Source organism: Punctularia strigosozonata (genome assembly GCF_000264995.1).
Source record: "Punctularia strigosozonata HHB-11173 SS5 unplaced genomic scaffold PUNSTscaffold_4, whole genome shotgun sequence".
Taxonomy (NCBI): Eukaryota; Fungi; Basidiomycota; class Agaricomycetes; order Corticiales; family Punctulariaceae; genus Punctularia; species Punctularia strigosozonata.
Window position 1 is genome coordinate 1,259,407 of NW_006767436.1, and position 14,914 is coordinate 1,274,320.

The window sequence follows — 14,914 nt, forward strand, 5'->3', positions numbered from 1 at the left end:
GATGGACACATGAACACTGCTGTTTCGGTTTGACAGTGTTACTGCAGTATTCTATGTTACTTTACCTGTCCCCATCCTTGCATACTCGACGGCTATATATCATTGATGTATGTTTTCTCCCCATTGCACATAACACGAGTCGACAAATAGCTCACGGTCCATTGTATACTTTGTTGAGCGTTACTCGCAAACGAGCTCCTACCCGACGATCACGATGACACTTTGACTGGTTGCTTCTCTATTTGCTGGCTAGCACGCTTCATACACTCGTGCATAAACGTCCACTTGTGTCGGCATCAAATTCAGGGGTTTATCGTGCGTTGCAAGCAACCGTGCATGATAGTGACCTGCATTGGCCGTTAGGCGACGTCCGGACGGGTCCGCTCAGGAACTGTTGAAGCGCATCCTATGTAACGCGCCTACAAACGTAAACAGACGTGGATCACAGATTGCATTCTCAACCCGATGGCAAATCCATGGCAGATTCTGGTTGCAGTCCGCACCAATTGGCCTGTTATTTGCTGCCATGCACTAGGACCTTTCGGAAGCACGCAATATTGTAGGCCGGTCGCAAAAAGCTCACGCTGCGGATAGCAAACGTTACCCCGAATCACCTCAAAGATTGCAGGCCCGTTGTTGGCTTCGAAATCACTGTTCGATCCAAATGCTGTCCCTCCCCCCTTGAGGCCATATTATGCTCTCTTCTTGTGGTCTCGAATGGCCGCCTTTCTTCGTTCTCTCGACCGTAGACGGTCCTCAACCGCAATTGCATTGTGGTATTCCTCGGACTGCTTTCACCTGTGCAAAACTCTTGCCAGGCCCTGATTACCGCACCGCTTGCTTGACGTGCGTTCAGAACGGGGTATACTCCGTCATACTGCTTTCGGAACCAAACCGCGAGCGCAACTGGTGTGCCACTATTATCTAGGGACATGCCGTTGTCAGGCCTAGGTGAGTTCGCCATCATCTTTCATGTCGCGGTTTCATGAATCTGAGCAATCTATAGTTTTCGATATAAAGCGTCAATCGTTCTCACCGCAGTTCTTAACTTTCTGGATTGTTAGCCAACTGCTTGGCGGCTCTCTCCTCGTCATAGTGCTGTTAACAGCCACATTATCCAAGTCGGTACGAAGAATGCCGTCGTGGTATACATTCTGTCTTAGGTGCGCATTTACGACTCGGGACTCGGAATATCAGTGATGGTAGTTAATTGCTATGGGCAGCTGGATCATCTCTGCGCTTTCTTACAGTTTGCTGTCAGTAATCGGGTAACCTGCCTAACTATGTACACCCTTGTTGACAAGCGCATTCCAGCTTCATGCTTGGCCAGGTATCGGGCGCGGATCTCCCGCTGGGTCTTTGCCTGGCACAAAGCAGTCTCATATATGCTGCGCCAGTACTGTGAGCTCACTCTTTGCCAACCGCGACAACGCTGACCTTGTCGTCAGAAATGCGTACAGTGCTTTAGCCTTCATGACACAGCTGTGGATGGACACGATCGCGTCTTTACGCACCGGGGAAGAAGTTATGTACGACCGAGCTCACTGGAAGGTTATAGCACTCGTATCATTCCCATACGTAATCTATGCGTTGGTATTCATAGTGAATTTCCAAGTGAGTTCGGCACTCTTCTTTTATCTGTGGAACACAAATTTCATTTTTTGAAGCTGGGCCTTGCAAACACTGACAAGATCGAACTCCTTGCAACGCGCATATACTGCGCTAATACTACAGGGGTCCCGTGAGCCTTCTCCTCTTTGCAGGCCTGATTCTTGAATGGCTGTACCTGATTGCAAACCTAGAGGGAAAATAAGCGGTACTCTGGTGATCATCAGCATGGTAATCACTCTGGCGTTACAATGCCTCTGCGCAAGAAAGCACTACAGGACATGGCGGGCATATGGTCTCCTGGAGTATGCCAGGCCGTCCTTTCTACTCTTGATTCGCTTCACTCTCTTTTCCTTTTTCGCCCTCGCTGCTATAGGGTAAGCGCGTCAACAATTGTGTGGAGGTGTATTTCGGCTGCTAATATACCGGCAATAGAGTCTCGTTCACGTTTGCACTGCAAGGATCCGGTCCAACACTGCTGCCCAACGCCTTCCTGGCACTGAGTACGTCCGCTGTTGACCTCACGCCTTGATACTACAATTGCTTCTGTCCAGTGCCACTTGCTGCTTTCCTGAGCTTTGGTTTTGCGAAGGCATGTCTCGGTTTCTATGCAATCCCGAAGGTTCTGTTGACGTGTCACTGTTATGCAGGATATTTGGCATTCCTGGATGTGCTGGTGTCGACCGTGTAGTCACGCCTGTCGGATTAGAACAACTCCCAAAGCAGTCCTACACGATCATAGACGAGCTCATTCGGTTGATCTGGCATGACCTTACTATGCAACCGGAATATGCATGTTTCCGAGTTCCGCACGCAATAGACATCGGCTAAACCATGGCGGACACAGCCATCGTGCCTAGACACCCCCTTAGGCTTAAGCTTGCATGATTTTAAGTATCTGAGACCGTGACCAGAAAGTTCAGCAAAATGCCGAGTGACATATGAAACCATCGAGTCTTACAGAGCACCAACATACTTAGCCCGCTTTCACATCCACTATATAGTGCCCGCCAGTGTCCAGTACATACCTTCAGTTGCCAGCAACCATTGGACAGCATCACCAGGCACCGCTCTTTCGCGCTCGTCCTCACTTTGTCTGATAGCCGATGCTTAGCGTGTCACCCGGCAGCGGTAGTCCACTCCGAGTCGCAGTCCAGAGGGACAAGTTTGGCTCCCGCCATAACGTTGTCGCAAGCACGCCCCCTGCAGGAACATGCGCGGAGGAGTCCTGGAACGGAGTGAGTGGTCTGACACATCGTAACTCAATCACTGATAGTGATACGATGGCACTGGCTTCTGACCTCAGGAGATGACATCGACCTGGAACATCATGATAGTACCTCCCACACGTTCCTTTACATTTTCGTCACGCTACAACTAGTCGGCGGGTTGGGGCTGCTCGTACTCCTGCTTACGGTCATCCTTTCGAAGACTGTTCAACGGCAAGCAACATGGGTGTCGTTCATCGCCAGCTGGGTAAGAGAAAACCACTTCTCCCAAGCCCTCTTCACCAACAGACCGGGACAGGTTATATCCTCCGTGTCCTACACGCTTCTGTGAGCGCCTCCTCCGTATGACCCGATGCTGTCATTCTCAACATACCCACGGAAGTGCATTCTTCAGGCAAAGCACTGGGGCTGAACCGCATCCTGCCTTATGTTTTATCCAAGCGGCTCTGATATATGGCAGTCCTGTTCTGTAAGACGTCTCCACTCCTATACAATCGTTGACTTCGCTTTTTCTGATGAACTCCAAAGCACTGCGTACACTGCGCTCTCCCTAGTATTGGAGGTGTGTGTCTCATATACGTCAGTATGTGCATGACTTAAACGAATCACTCTGTAGCTCCTTATCAACGCTCGTGATCTATTTCTCGATAAACGGAAGCTCGCTCGGTTACTGGTAATACATTTGCGAGTACTGAAGATGGCTCGCTGATCAGAATGACCAGCTTGTCGTCGTTCCGTATGTGCTGTACATCGTGGCACTACTCGAAGCCTCGCTGGTCAGTTGATTGCAGCCTCCGTGACCAGGTTTTCGAGCTTCATCTCTCCCTTTTCCCCTATAGGTTGGTCTAGCAAGGAAAGATGAGATCAAGAGGCTTCCATCCGGCATTTACTGTTCCAACTCCAGGTGGGTACTAGCCCTCTCACCTGCTTATCGTTCTGACATCATTGCGAATGCAGTGGCGTGCCGTATGTAGCTTTAGTCAGTCGTACTCACAGCAAGTGGCTAAACTCCGTCCTATAGAGGTTCGATCAGTGGTGCCTTGGTCATACTAGGCCTGGCAGCCACACTGCTATCCGAAATAGTTCTCGGCCTTGAGTTCTACCGAGCGCGGCGCGCCTTCGGATTTCTGCAAGAGCCGGAGACCAAGTTGCCGATGTCCATGTTCATCCGCCTCGCAATATTCACCGTATTTGCTGGGTTGGCGATCGGGATCTCGGTGGCATTTACCTTCCATTCGACCGAGCTACTGCCGAACATGTGTCTGGCTCTGATGCCCGTCGCCACGCTTCTGACATTTACACAAATGGTACGTTTTACATATTTTGTTGTGCCTATAACGAAAATGCTCAAATCATCCAGGACATCATCCGAGCATGGAAGTGGTGGACAAAGGCGCCGTCATACCATGGTCGCCGGTACTCTGAAACACCACTGCTACTGGAAACCACTCCTCGCTCAGAGTCGTTTAACTTCGAGTGAGAGGCGCGTCCCATAAACGATCAGCGGGTGTTCGATTACGTATAGAGCCGACCTAGGCCTGCCGCTTTAGCGGCGGATGCACCCGTTTCACGAAGGCGGATATATTTTTCCCGGCCTCCCGATGGGCGCAACATACAAAACCCCAAAGTCGCGAGCCTGACCGTCTTCTGTGAAGACCCTGATCTCACGACACCCTCATCATCGCGAACCCCATACACCAAATATCATGGACAAAATCCCCACCGAAATCATCAGCCGCATATTCGCCTGGGCATCCACGGACGACGGGTCGACGGCGCGATCACTCCGAATCACTTCGAAGTATTGTTCCGCCGTCGTGGAACCATACCAACACCAATCCCTCGTCGTGACCGGCCTTACACAGGTGGATGGCCTCGTCCGAGTCCTTCAGCAGCAGCAAGCATCTGGAAGACTGCAACGCGTCAAGTATCTGCTCATAGCGGATCAGACGGAAGGGCAGATCAACGAAGGTTTTCCGATGCCGTCGGTCCAGAACGGTAGCGTATCCGCGAACACGGCCTTCGTCTACCAATCTGGGCTCATGCGCAAAGCTCGCGAAGCGCTCCGGTTCTCGAAGCTGGTGTACAGGCTCATGGAGCTCGTTGCGCCCGCCCTCGAGGACCTCACTTGCCTCATCTTCAACCCCTGCTCGGTCGACATCATGCAGTCCGCTTTCTCATTCCGCTTCCCGCGGCTCCGTGAACTCTCGATCCGCCTTTCCGCCTGGCCGAGCAACGCTCTCCGGCCTCCTTTACCCCCCTGCCTGCAGATGCCCGCCCTCCAATGCTTCCACCTCGGATCTATGACTGACCTCGCCGACACATTCCCCCTGCTAGACCTCGTCTTCACCACTTGCCCCGCCCTCGTCAGCCTGCATCTTTGCGACGTTCGGCTCACCTCGAAGAGCCGAGGGCAGTTGCTGCACATGCTGGGGTACGAAACCGAAGACGACGGCGATGCCTCTTCGTCTGCCACACCGCGATCACCCGCCAACGTGCGCCGCATAGTCGTGGAGGCCCATGCGGAGGCGCGGATCGCGGAACAGTCCACGGCGCTCGCCCAATGCCAACGCGTCTCGTCGATCGCGCCTGCTCAGCTGCACGTCATTCCGCAGACGGAGGAAAGACGGTGCTCGCGCGATTGGGTTCGCGTTTGGCTCGAAGGAGACTCCAGATTAGCGCGGACAATTTCTGTATGACGGGCGCTGTTGAGAGGTCCAGGGGATTATGGACAAATGGGATAAAACCGAGGACACATTATCTATACGTGGCTAATTATATCAATATACACCTATTTGCATGCGGAATGTCCGTAGTTATGAGAGGTCCGATGTTCCGCTACACACGAGGAAGTCCTATATTCAATTAATATACGATCATAATAGAGAACACGAGGGCGAGAATCGCTGTCCAGGCCAACGACCGATCTGCCAACGCAGCGCGCATCGAGACTCCGCTCGACGTCCGCTGCTCGGAAACGCCACTAGTCGTTACCGCAGCCGACGATGAAGTCGACGTCTGGGCGACGACCGAGGACTTGATACTCGTCACCTGCGATGATGCGGATGTGGGCGCCACGGATGCAGCGGAAGAAGAGCTCGCGGTGGGAGACGCAGAGGAGGTGGCTGCCGCCAGCACGCCGACCGATTCTGGCGTGACGCTGTCCGTGTTGTCATCCGAGTTTTGGTACGGCACGGACTTGTTCAGGCGCGTGACGGGGGTGAACTGCCAGCCGTTTTGTTGGATGAGCGGGAACGCGTTGATGAACGCGTCCACCGACAAGTTGGACAGTTCGTGCTCAAGGATGATGAGGCCCGGGGACTTGGGACCTGTAGACCACGTTGAGCACAGTTTCTCAACATGCCAGAGAGCGACGACTTGCCTGTGATCCATTGGTGAAGGCTGCTCGCGACCTTTTCTGGAGTAGTGCCGCCGCTCGTGAGGCTCCAGTCTTCGGTGCTATGCAACGATTAGCGATGCGCCTGCTAGTCAGGAGCGAGCGACCTACTCTTGGTTCCAGATGATGGTTTGCAGACCAAATACCTCTGCAGCGATGGCGCGGACGCGGTTATCAGAGTCACCCTGATTACGACAGTTCAGAACGTAGACGTGATTAAACTACTTGACGGAAAGGCTTACGTAGGGCGGGCGCCAGTAACGGGGCAGGCGGCCTCCGGTCGAATCATGGATGATCGCCATGGTATAGCCGAGTTGAGCGACGACGTCCGCGTTTGAGAGCGTGGTCATGTACGGGTGAGTCCAGGTATGAACAGCAATATCATCCCCGTTGTTGAAAGCCTTCGAGAAGACGGTCGGGTTGTAAAGGATGTTCACGCCGATCATGAAGTGCGTCGCATGGACGCTGTTGTTCGCCAGGAAGTCGTATAAAGGTTCGGACGTCTAGATACGATCGTTAGCCAAGCCCGGTGCCGACGTAGAAGGGTGTCGATTTACCGGAAGGGGTCCATCGTCGAAACCAGAGCCTGTCGCGGTCGAAAATCTCAGCGCAGATCATGATGATTGCATACGCATATACCCACCGAAGACGCCTTCGGGAGCATCCCAGATGTCGCCGGCGTTGCGGCATTTGTAGGTAGCAGAGCAGACAACCTGGCCGTTGGGATCAAAGCCGTTCGGATAGACGGGATTTCCTGTCGCGATCGAGGACGGCGGTATGTCCGGTATTTTTCCTGCAGCTACAGCCGCATTCAGAGCGTCGGACCACGCCTTGGGCACTGATGCCGGATCAGGAGTGCTCGAGGGGTACGCCGCTGCCCATGCTATTGAACAAGTGAATAAATGATAATCCGCGCTTCGCGTTGCTATCGGGAAGGCTTACTAGAGGAGCCGACCTGAGGGTATGTTGCTCCGTCGGTCGCGGCGCCGCGCCTGAACAAAGCATAGGCAGGATGGTCGACCGGATGATCCCAAGTAGAAGGCAGGCGCTTCTCCATCGAGTGATCGTGACTCTCATGAGGAGCGCCGAGCGCGGATGCGAAAAGCACGCCCGACGCGCAGGCGAGGATGGAAAGTCTGGAGATAAACATGGCGGGGGTGAAGGACAGCTGCAGGAGGCGGTCAGCACGTCCGGCGTCTTGAGGGCGGGGAGGAATGCAGATGACGGCGTACATTCGTAGGGTGGCAAAAGAGTGTGGAGCGGACCGTAGCCCGGGACGCGCTGAGGATATATGCTTGAGACAGGGACGACCAGGAAAGGAGGACTCGGGGACGCGACGCCGCCCTGTCCTGTCCTCTTAAGGGGCGATCGCGATTCTATGGTTCGAACTCAGCCGCCGAGGCGACCTGGTGCTGACCATGGGCGGCGCCTGCCCCTATTCGCCCGCGCTGTCGTCGGATACGGCATGCCAGACGCCAGTTCGGTCAACGGTGTCCGCCGTGAGACCCTCTGCCGGGCCCACGACCGAGCGAGGATACGCGAGATGTTGTTCGCGGCGGCAGAATTCCGTCCGTGCTCTGGCGTTGAGTGATAGCGGGTGATGGTCAGCATGGCGAGCAACAGCAACAGCAACAACGATCCGGTGAGCTCAGATTGTGGCTTCACCAACAGAAGCAACTGTTTCCCGCGCTTTCCCCGGGTCAGTCGCCCAATCAGCCTCTTCTGATGCGTCGTCTATTCAGCAGATTGGCGCGCACGTCCTTCCATGCACGACCCAAATGGATATAACTAGGCTACCGAGCGCATTGCACAGTACAGTCGTTAAAAATACACGGACAGAAACACCTCAACACACTCTAGCTCGCCTCGGCCGGAACAGGAGAAGGCGACGGCGCTGAACTGCCGTTAGCGTAACGCGGCTTGAGCACCATCTGCCCGTCTCGGACCCTCGCCACCTCCTTCACGATCTGCGTGAACCTCTTCTTGATCTCCGGCGTGCTCAAGTACGGAGTGAAATGAGAGATGCAGTCGCGGATCTTCGGCGTAGGCGTCGCTTTGAGCCAGTCAACTACCATCTGCTCGTTGAGCTCGCCCACCGCCTTGCGCTTCTTGGCCTTGGGCTGTCCACCTGTGCCGTCACCGCCTCCGGCGCCTGGCGACGGAGCAGCGGATACACCATCGTCGGCCTTGCGCTTGTTCCCCTGTCTTGGTCCGCTGGGGCTTTGCGCCACCGGACTGCCGGCACGGCTACCCGACGCGACAGGACTCGTTGCTCGGCTTGCCGAACCCGCTAGCGGACTCGTGGCGCGACTGCCGCCATTTGTCTTGAGCTTGGGCGCCTTCGGGCTCGTAGCCCGTTTCGCCACGATGGAATGACCGCCATGTCCGACAGGCGAAGTCGCGCGTGAGTTCGGCAAGGACCCGTTGCGACCTCGTGGAGTGTCCGGTTTGCTCGCTGGCGTCTCTGCCCGCGACTTGGCAGCATCTTCTTCGGCTTGGGCGGCGGGTCCAGTGGACATCGTGGAGATGGGCTCATCCTTCTTTTCCTCCTCCTCCTCTTCGTCCTATTTTGTCGGGTAAGTGTCGTTCAGGCGTGGATCAGTAAGACTCACCTCGCTGGCGTAAGGATTGCCTTCCTCGTCGCTTTCGTAGTCCTCAGCGCCTTCACGCCCAACAAGAAGCTTCTTCATGTCTTTCACTTGCTTCCTCAGTGCTGGGTCCTCGATGTCATCGTCTGAATCGTCGACATAGCCTTCCCGAGTCTTATTTGCAGTTTTGTACTCGCGCTTGAGCCGTTCCTATGAGCATTGAATCAGTCCCGGATCCTCATACGGGTGCCGGGGGAGCGAACCTCGAGTTCTTTAGCCTCTTCATCTTCCTTATCGTCGGCGTCCATTTTCTCCTCGTCATCGGCGAAGGTCTCCTCAAAGTCCAGCTCATCCAAGTCACCTTCTCCGCCGAGCTCCTTATCCCTCTTGCGCTTCCAATGATCACCATCCACTTCGTCATCTCCCCCAAATAAGGTGGGGTCCTCCCTGTCCACAGCTCGTAGTTTTCTGCCACCTGGCCCCAGGCTGGACTGAGAGTTATAGACGAGTGAGCCGTCGAGCGTTCGCCCTTCTGCTTCCGCCTTGAACACTGCCGCAGTTGCGGACGAAGGTCCCTGTCCGTTACGCCGCGCTAACAGCCAACGTTCTGGGTCTTTGTTCTTCTGTATCTGCGACATCTGCTCGCCGGATCAGACATGGAGGTTCACGAGTGAACCACGGCAGCGTTACCAAAGCTTCCGCCTCCTCCAAGTCGGGGATCTTGTAGTGCGGCCGTTTTTGGAACTTGTACCATCGATGGGCGGGGACAAACTTGAACTGGTTGCCCTCGCTCGGGACGAGCAGAGCATGCGTCTCGCTCTTCGCCACCTCCTCCATCTGACCCACCCACACCTCCCTCCCCGTCGAATCCTCCATCACCCACGGGTACCGTTCCTCCTTTCTCAGCTGCCTCGTCGCCTCGGGCACCAGGAACACCTGCCTCGTCTTCTTCTGGAACTTCTTCGGGCCTGTCCTCGGTTTCTCCTTCTCCTGCGACCCGTTCTGCGTGTTGTGTATCGGCCGCCCATCGGCGTCAAGCATGACGATCCGCCCATCAGCGCCGATCACGGGCTTGCCATCCGGGCCCAGCATAGCTTGAACCGGAACCTGCGGGGAGGGCCCCGCCGAGTCATCGCCCCGTCGTGGTTCCTTGCGGTTGAGCTTCACGGGTCGCGGCCACTCCTCGAGCTTCACGGGTTTGCGCGACTCGAGCTTCATCACATCGTACTTCCATCCTTCGAGCGTAGTGGATACCAGTTTGTAGTCGGTGAACGGGCTGGTCGGGAGCTGCGCGCGACTGTCGAGCTCGTCGTTCTCCTGCGGTTTGGGCCGTGGCGGCGGCCTCGTCACGGGCTTCGGAGGGGAGTTGACAATAACTCCATTCGTGGGTTTGCCCGCTGTAGGCTTCTTCTTCTTGGGGTGGAAGAGTAAGGAGGCTTTGGGTGCGGGCATGCCTGCCGAGCGTGGCAAGGCGTGATAACGAGCAAACGCGGTACCGCCAAGCGCGAAGGATCGTCACGAAGTCAAGTAGGCCGCTCAAATAAGTTACTCGTCGACTGCGAGAAACAACGGCGGAGAGTCGCAGGACGGTAGCGAGAGTACAAAGGTGTGTCTCAACCAGGCAGAACAAGGCCGGGGACAAGGCCGGAGTGGGGCTGTGTCATCGTGGCGTCGGCTCGACTCCCCTTTGTCCCCGACGACTCACTCGACTCAGTAAAATCCGTGGTCGTCGCCACTTGTACAAATAAAGAACAATGTGATTTGTCCGTGTGTTCACGTCAGAATTGAGATTGGGTATTGCACAAATAAAAACATGACTCATGTTCGATAACACTTAGCGCTGAATATAACCCCCAAACGAAGAAGCTCAGAAATCGGAGCAAACTGATAATAGTATCATCGAGCAACTAGAGCAATCATCGTCAGGATGGCGGTGAGTCCGTCCTGCCAGCAGACGACGCAGAGCCGTTGGCCGAGCCTTGCGGTGCCGACGCGCCGCTGCCTGGAGGGTAGGGGTGTTGCGATGAGGGAGGTCTTGACAGGGGCGCTTGGGAAGGATGCGTTATTGGCGGTGGCGGCTGCACGGATGCCTGCGTAGGGACGTTCTGTGCGGATGGATGGTGCGGGGGTGGATGATGCGGAACCGACCCGGGAGGCGGATACGGAGCAGCCACCATTGGCGGTGGTGCACCATAGACTACACCAGGAGCGAAGGGCGGAATTCCGTGTCCTTGTCGTAAGCTCTCGTTTTCTCTTCGCAGCATCTCGATCTCTTGCATCATCCCTTGATGATCTTGCTTCATTTGCGCGACGAAATCAATGGCTGTAGAGGTTGGTCAGGACAGATGAAACGTGAACGAGCGCATAAAGAACATTACCTTTGCTCAATATCTCCCATTTACTAGCCTTCATTCCGCGATCTGCAGGCAGGTGATCTCTCAACTCGTCAAAGAGATCCTTCATTTCCTTCCGTCGTTTGCGCTCTGCCAACTTGTGCGACACGCGCAACTCTGGCGAGCGTGAATAAGGAGTTCCCTTCGTTGATGGTTTCAGGCCCTGCGACGAATTTGAAGCTTCTGCTTCCGACGAAGGGGATTGCACTGGCGGATGATGAGGATTACCATGCTGAGCGCCTACGTCAGAGGGCGGCACGTCGGTTAGATGTTCACCTGCTCTGGATGCGGGTCGCGATCTGGAGCGCAACGCTCTCGTAGGACCAGAGACAGGCTCAACGCCTGGAGGAGCAGGCATTTGTGATTGATCGGATGCGTACGGCGGCATGCCAGGAATGGAGGACATGGGTGGGGCTGAGGAGTCGAAGGGGCGGGGAGGGCCGTTCAAGTTTGGATCGCCTTCAGGATGCACGAGTGAATGTAGATGAGACTGCCCTTGTGTCGCGGGCCACGCGAGCACGGGCAGTCTACCATGAGGCGGGTCCGCGGGAAAGCCCGAGGGATGATACCCTGAAAATCAAACGGGAGGAAAGAGATGACTGATCTGAGACACGCGCACACGGGGCTCGGAGACTAACCCGTGTTGCCTGCTATCGAATTCCGGCGATCATTGAGGCTCAAGTTGGAGAGATTCTGCGCAGCGATGGTGGATCCCCTCCGTTTCTGGGATGGGCCGTCCGGGTCGACCGCCATACCGCTTGGCATGCCAGGGCCAACCAGTTGCGGGTCGATGTCGTCGCCGACCGGGGCGAACCCTGCCCGGTCGTGCGACATTTTGCGTTTGCTCCCCGAGGGATAGGGACTGGATGCGGAATGCGACGCCCTCGGATCGGGCGCTGGATTATGCTACAGCACATGAAAGCGTTAAGGGCTGCGCTGATACGCAGGAAACGCGACGTGCCTGCTCGGTCTGGATGGCTGGGAGGGGCTGCCGTCCGTTCCTCAAGTTTTGCCTCGAATCTGCGAGCATCGTTACGACTGCGGCAAATAGCCGATATGCAAGAGGCAGTCACCGGCTGATTCTGGGGGCCCCGGGTGCGTAACGGACGGGGGGAAGAGATAGGGCTTGTCGTCGGGCGAGGTTATGGGGGGCAGACTGTCTCCGGCCTTGCGGGCGCGGGGCGGGTCGAGCTGCTGCGTGGGCGACAGTCTGGCGGCGATGGAGGAGACGGCGGCGGCGTGTAGCTGGGGATCCGTTATAGATCCGCGACGCTGTGTCTGGAGGAACTCGAGAGGGGCGAGGGTGTCGCCGGCGGGCGGACGAGGATGAAAAGAAGTCGGGGACAGTCGGTCGTCATCGTCTCTGGCCGGTGGCCCCTCGTCGCCGCGCAACCGAGGCTCCATGCGTCAACGTGTGCTCGCCGTCGTCGACGTCGATGACCAGCAGTCCCAGACAGGCCAAGGAAATTCCAACGGACGGCATCTAAACGCTCGCTATAACACGCTGCCACGTGCATAACTACCATGGGCGAGTAACTCAGTAAGGATATATTGACGCTTTTTGAGGGCCCGTTCTCGCGGCCCAGGCCCGCTCTCCCGCGGCGGCGCGCTACTCAACGCCACGAGCCTCTCCATTGAATATCGGTACTGTCCGTGCTATCGCTACGCCGTCCCCACGAGACAGCGACGTTGCTCGATCGGGCCCGCATCCCCTCCCAATCTATCCATGCCCGTCCACCTCCGCACCAAGCGCGTTCCCGCGCAGCGTCCGCAGCTGCCCCTCGTCGAATGGCATCCAGCGCTCGTGCCTCTGCCTGTTCCTCGTGGACCTTCTGTGACGTCGCAGGTGATCGCCCGGCCCTGGTTGCACCTCGTTCACATCATCAGCGGCCACCATATGTCTGATCCATGGCACGTAGTCCAGAAACACCGTGGGTCTCGGAAGCAGAGGCGCATGAAGGGGCAGAAGCCTTCCCAGAACGACTAGCATCTCGAATTGGTATTGCACGCGAGCGTGATAAATCGCCCGCGTGTCAGGAGCTTCTCTAGCTTCGAGCGGTGTTTTGGCGTCCACGAGGGACGCACGCGAGCGCCCGAGAACATCGCGTGCCATATCCTCGTCTTGATGGTAAAACGCTGGGAGGATGTTTTGCAGGCCAGACAACGCGATAGGCTTGCGCAGGTGCTGGTGTCCCATCTCCTCGTCGGACGACGTTGGGATCCCATCCGGAGCATTGGCCTTGAGCGCACAAGACGTCAGTACTGGGTGAAACACATCCATAAATACGTCCCGCACCTCGAGGATGTCGCCAGGGCGTCGGCCGAGGTAGCTGTCCAATGACGAGAGTGTTTCGGTGTGGGCTTGCATGCGGGAAAGGGCAGATGCAATATTATGGTCATGGTCAGAATCGTCTTGAGGTGCCGTGCAAGTAATATCCGCAGGGGCACCGTTCTCGTGCGATTGCTCATGCACATGGTCCCCTACGGATGACTGAGCACAGTAGAATTGCAGGTGATGGATACTCCGTCTAAGATCCGGTGAAGGGAGAGGAGATACATCGGGATGAAGCGGCACATCCGGCATATCAGTTGCGAGAACCTCGTGCGCAGACTGGTACACCTGGAGGATATAGTCTCTGTCGACGCAGTAACCTTCCGCTAGGCACAGCATCTGCAAGTAAGAGACAGCAAGCGCGGGCTCGCACGAAATGAATCGCAGCGTCGTCTGTATAGGCAAGGTGTCGACAGGGATCAATAGAGGATCTGAAAGGTGAAATCAGCGGACGAGCGATGTGTTCAGCAAGCTATCTGACCGTTACAGGTCATGACGACTGGTCTCCGACAGTTCCTGATCAGTTCTACGACAGATGGCCAAAAATTCGCGTCCTCCTTGTAGAGGATGTCCACTTCTTCAAGCAATATGATAGACTGTCGCACGGACGTAGGTCGGTCCGCATCAACATTCGCAGCCTCTACTAAAGCACGGCATCAGAGCGGGTTCACGTCGCATGGAAGGAATGAAAGTACCCTGGGTGATGCTTGCTGCGACTTCTTGGACTTCCTCCCCGGCCTTGCGAAGACGCTTCTTCCTTGGTCGATTATCCTCGCCCGCAGGGTTGGCTGAGACCTCACCATTGAATAAAGACAGTCCTCCTACTTTGGCAGGCAAGGCGTCATTCAGACCTGTGACTTTCCGCTTTGCGGAGTTAACGAGGTGATTCTTGCCGACTTCGCCCACGAGATTATCGAGATTTGTCCCGCTCCGCTTGCCAATGCCTGGGTACACCTCGAAAACCTCCCAGCCCAGCTCCGCTGCACACGCATACACGGCTGCAGTCTTCCCGCATCCGTGAGGACCCGCCAGCACTATCGTGTTCGTCAATCCGTCCTCAAATAATGGCGGTCTCCGATTTGCGGGGTTCTGCGGTTTGATATAACCACGCCGCGTGGCATCGCGAACCGCATTGACGTCAAGCCCGCTCTCGCTACCTGCATAGCTACTTGGTGGCGGCGAGCTCGAGGCGGAGGCGAGGAGAAGTTCATCATCGCTAGTCACATCTCCCGGGGTATCTGCTTCATCGCTGTTTGCAATCCATGACTCGTCTTCGTCGTCGGAATCAAGTCGCAGACGCTTGCGGCCGCGCTCCTTGACTCTCGATCGTACCACGCGCGGACGTTTCGTGGTTCGCCTTGACAATT

General features: G+C 56.1%; 6 protein-coding genes across 6 annotated transcripts; 2 read left to right on the forward strand and 4 right to left on the reverse strand.

The window, feature by feature from the left end:
* The first annotated feature begins 2,717 nt into the window (after nucleotides 1-2,717).
* Nucleotides 2,718-5,183, forward strand: PUNSTDRAFT_142590 (uncharacterized protein). The gene is made up of 10 exons (XM_007382066.1): nucleotides 2,718-2,846; nucleotides 2,915-3,164; nucleotides 3,220-3,306; nucleotides 3,366-3,399; nucleotides 3,454-3,510; nucleotides 3,560-3,613; nucleotides 3,677-3,741; nucleotides 3,795-3,803; nucleotides 3,859-4,144; nucleotides 4,198-5,183. The coding sequence occupies exons 1-10, from the start codon at nucleotides 2,822-2,824 to the stop codon at nucleotides 4,315-4,317; spliced, it is 987 nt and encodes a 328-aa protein (XP_007382128.1). The 5' UTR covers nucleotides 2,718-2,821; the 3' UTR covers nucleotides 4,318-5,183.
* Nucleotides 5,184-5,233: 50 nt separating this feature from the next.
* Nucleotides 5,234-7,386, reverse strand: PUNSTDRAFT_84812 (glycoside hydrolase/deacetylase; the record flags this gene model as incomplete). Its single annotated transcript, XM_007382067.1, has 7 exons — nucleotides 5,234-6,166; nucleotides 6,220-6,296; nucleotides 6,346-6,419; nucleotides 6,477-6,737; nucleotides 6,792-6,820; nucleotides 6,878-7,117; nucleotides 7,177-7,386. Coding segments are annotated over 7 exons (1,355 nt in total), but the record flags the coding sequence as incomplete, so codon positions are not given.
* A 589-nt stretch (nucleotides 7,387-7,975) lies between these two features.
* On the reverse strand, nucleotides 7,976-10,470 carry PUNSTDRAFT_51226 (uncharacterized protein). The gene is made up of 4 exons (XM_007382068.1): nucleotides 9,513-10,470; nucleotides 9,086-9,460; nucleotides 8,847-9,032; nucleotides 7,976-8,798 (listed from the first exon to the last, which is right to left on the reverse strand). The coding sequence occupies exons 1-4, from the start codon at nucleotides 10,272-10,274 to the stop codon at nucleotides 8,091-8,093; spliced, it is 2,031 nt and encodes a 676-aa protein (XP_007382130.1). The 5' UTR covers nucleotides 10,275-10,470; the 3' UTR covers nucleotides 7,976-8,090.
* Nucleotides 10,471-10,614: 144 nt separating this feature from the next.
* On the reverse strand, nucleotides 10,615-12,619 carry PUNSTDRAFT_142595 (uncharacterized protein; the record flags this gene model as incomplete). The annotated part of the gene is made up of 5 exons (XM_007382069.1): nucleotides 10,615-11,145; nucleotides 11,201-11,785; nucleotides 11,854-12,121; nucleotides 12,177-12,235; nucleotides 12,289-12,619. 5 exons carry the CDS (start codon nucleotides 12,617-12,619, stop codon nucleotides 10,745-10,747), a joined length of 1,644 nt encoding a protein of 547 aa, XP_007382131.1. The 3' UTR covers nucleotides 10,615-10,744.
* Nucleotides 12,620-12,743: 124 nt separating this feature from the next.
* On the forward strand, nucleotides 12,744-13,456 carry PUNSTDRAFT_119543 (uncharacterized protein). The gene has a single exon (XM_007382070.1). It carries the CDS (start codon nucleotides 12,942-12,944, stop codon nucleotides 13,200-13,202), a length of 261 nt encoding a protein of 86 aa, XP_007382132.1. The 5' UTR covers nucleotides 12,744-12,941; the 3' UTR covers nucleotides 13,203-13,456.
* A 391-nt stretch (nucleotides 13,457-13,847) lies between these two features.
* On the reverse strand, nucleotides 13,848-14,642 carry PUNSTDRAFT_25719 (uncharacterized protein; the record flags this gene model as incomplete). The annotated part of the gene is made up of 3 exons (XM_007382071.1): nucleotides 13,848-13,978; nucleotides 14,029-14,190; nucleotides 14,243-14,642. Coding segments are annotated over 3 exons (693 nt in total), but the record flags the coding sequence as incomplete, so codon positions are not given.
* Between the last annotated feature and the right edge of the window lie 272 nt (nucleotides 14,643-14,914).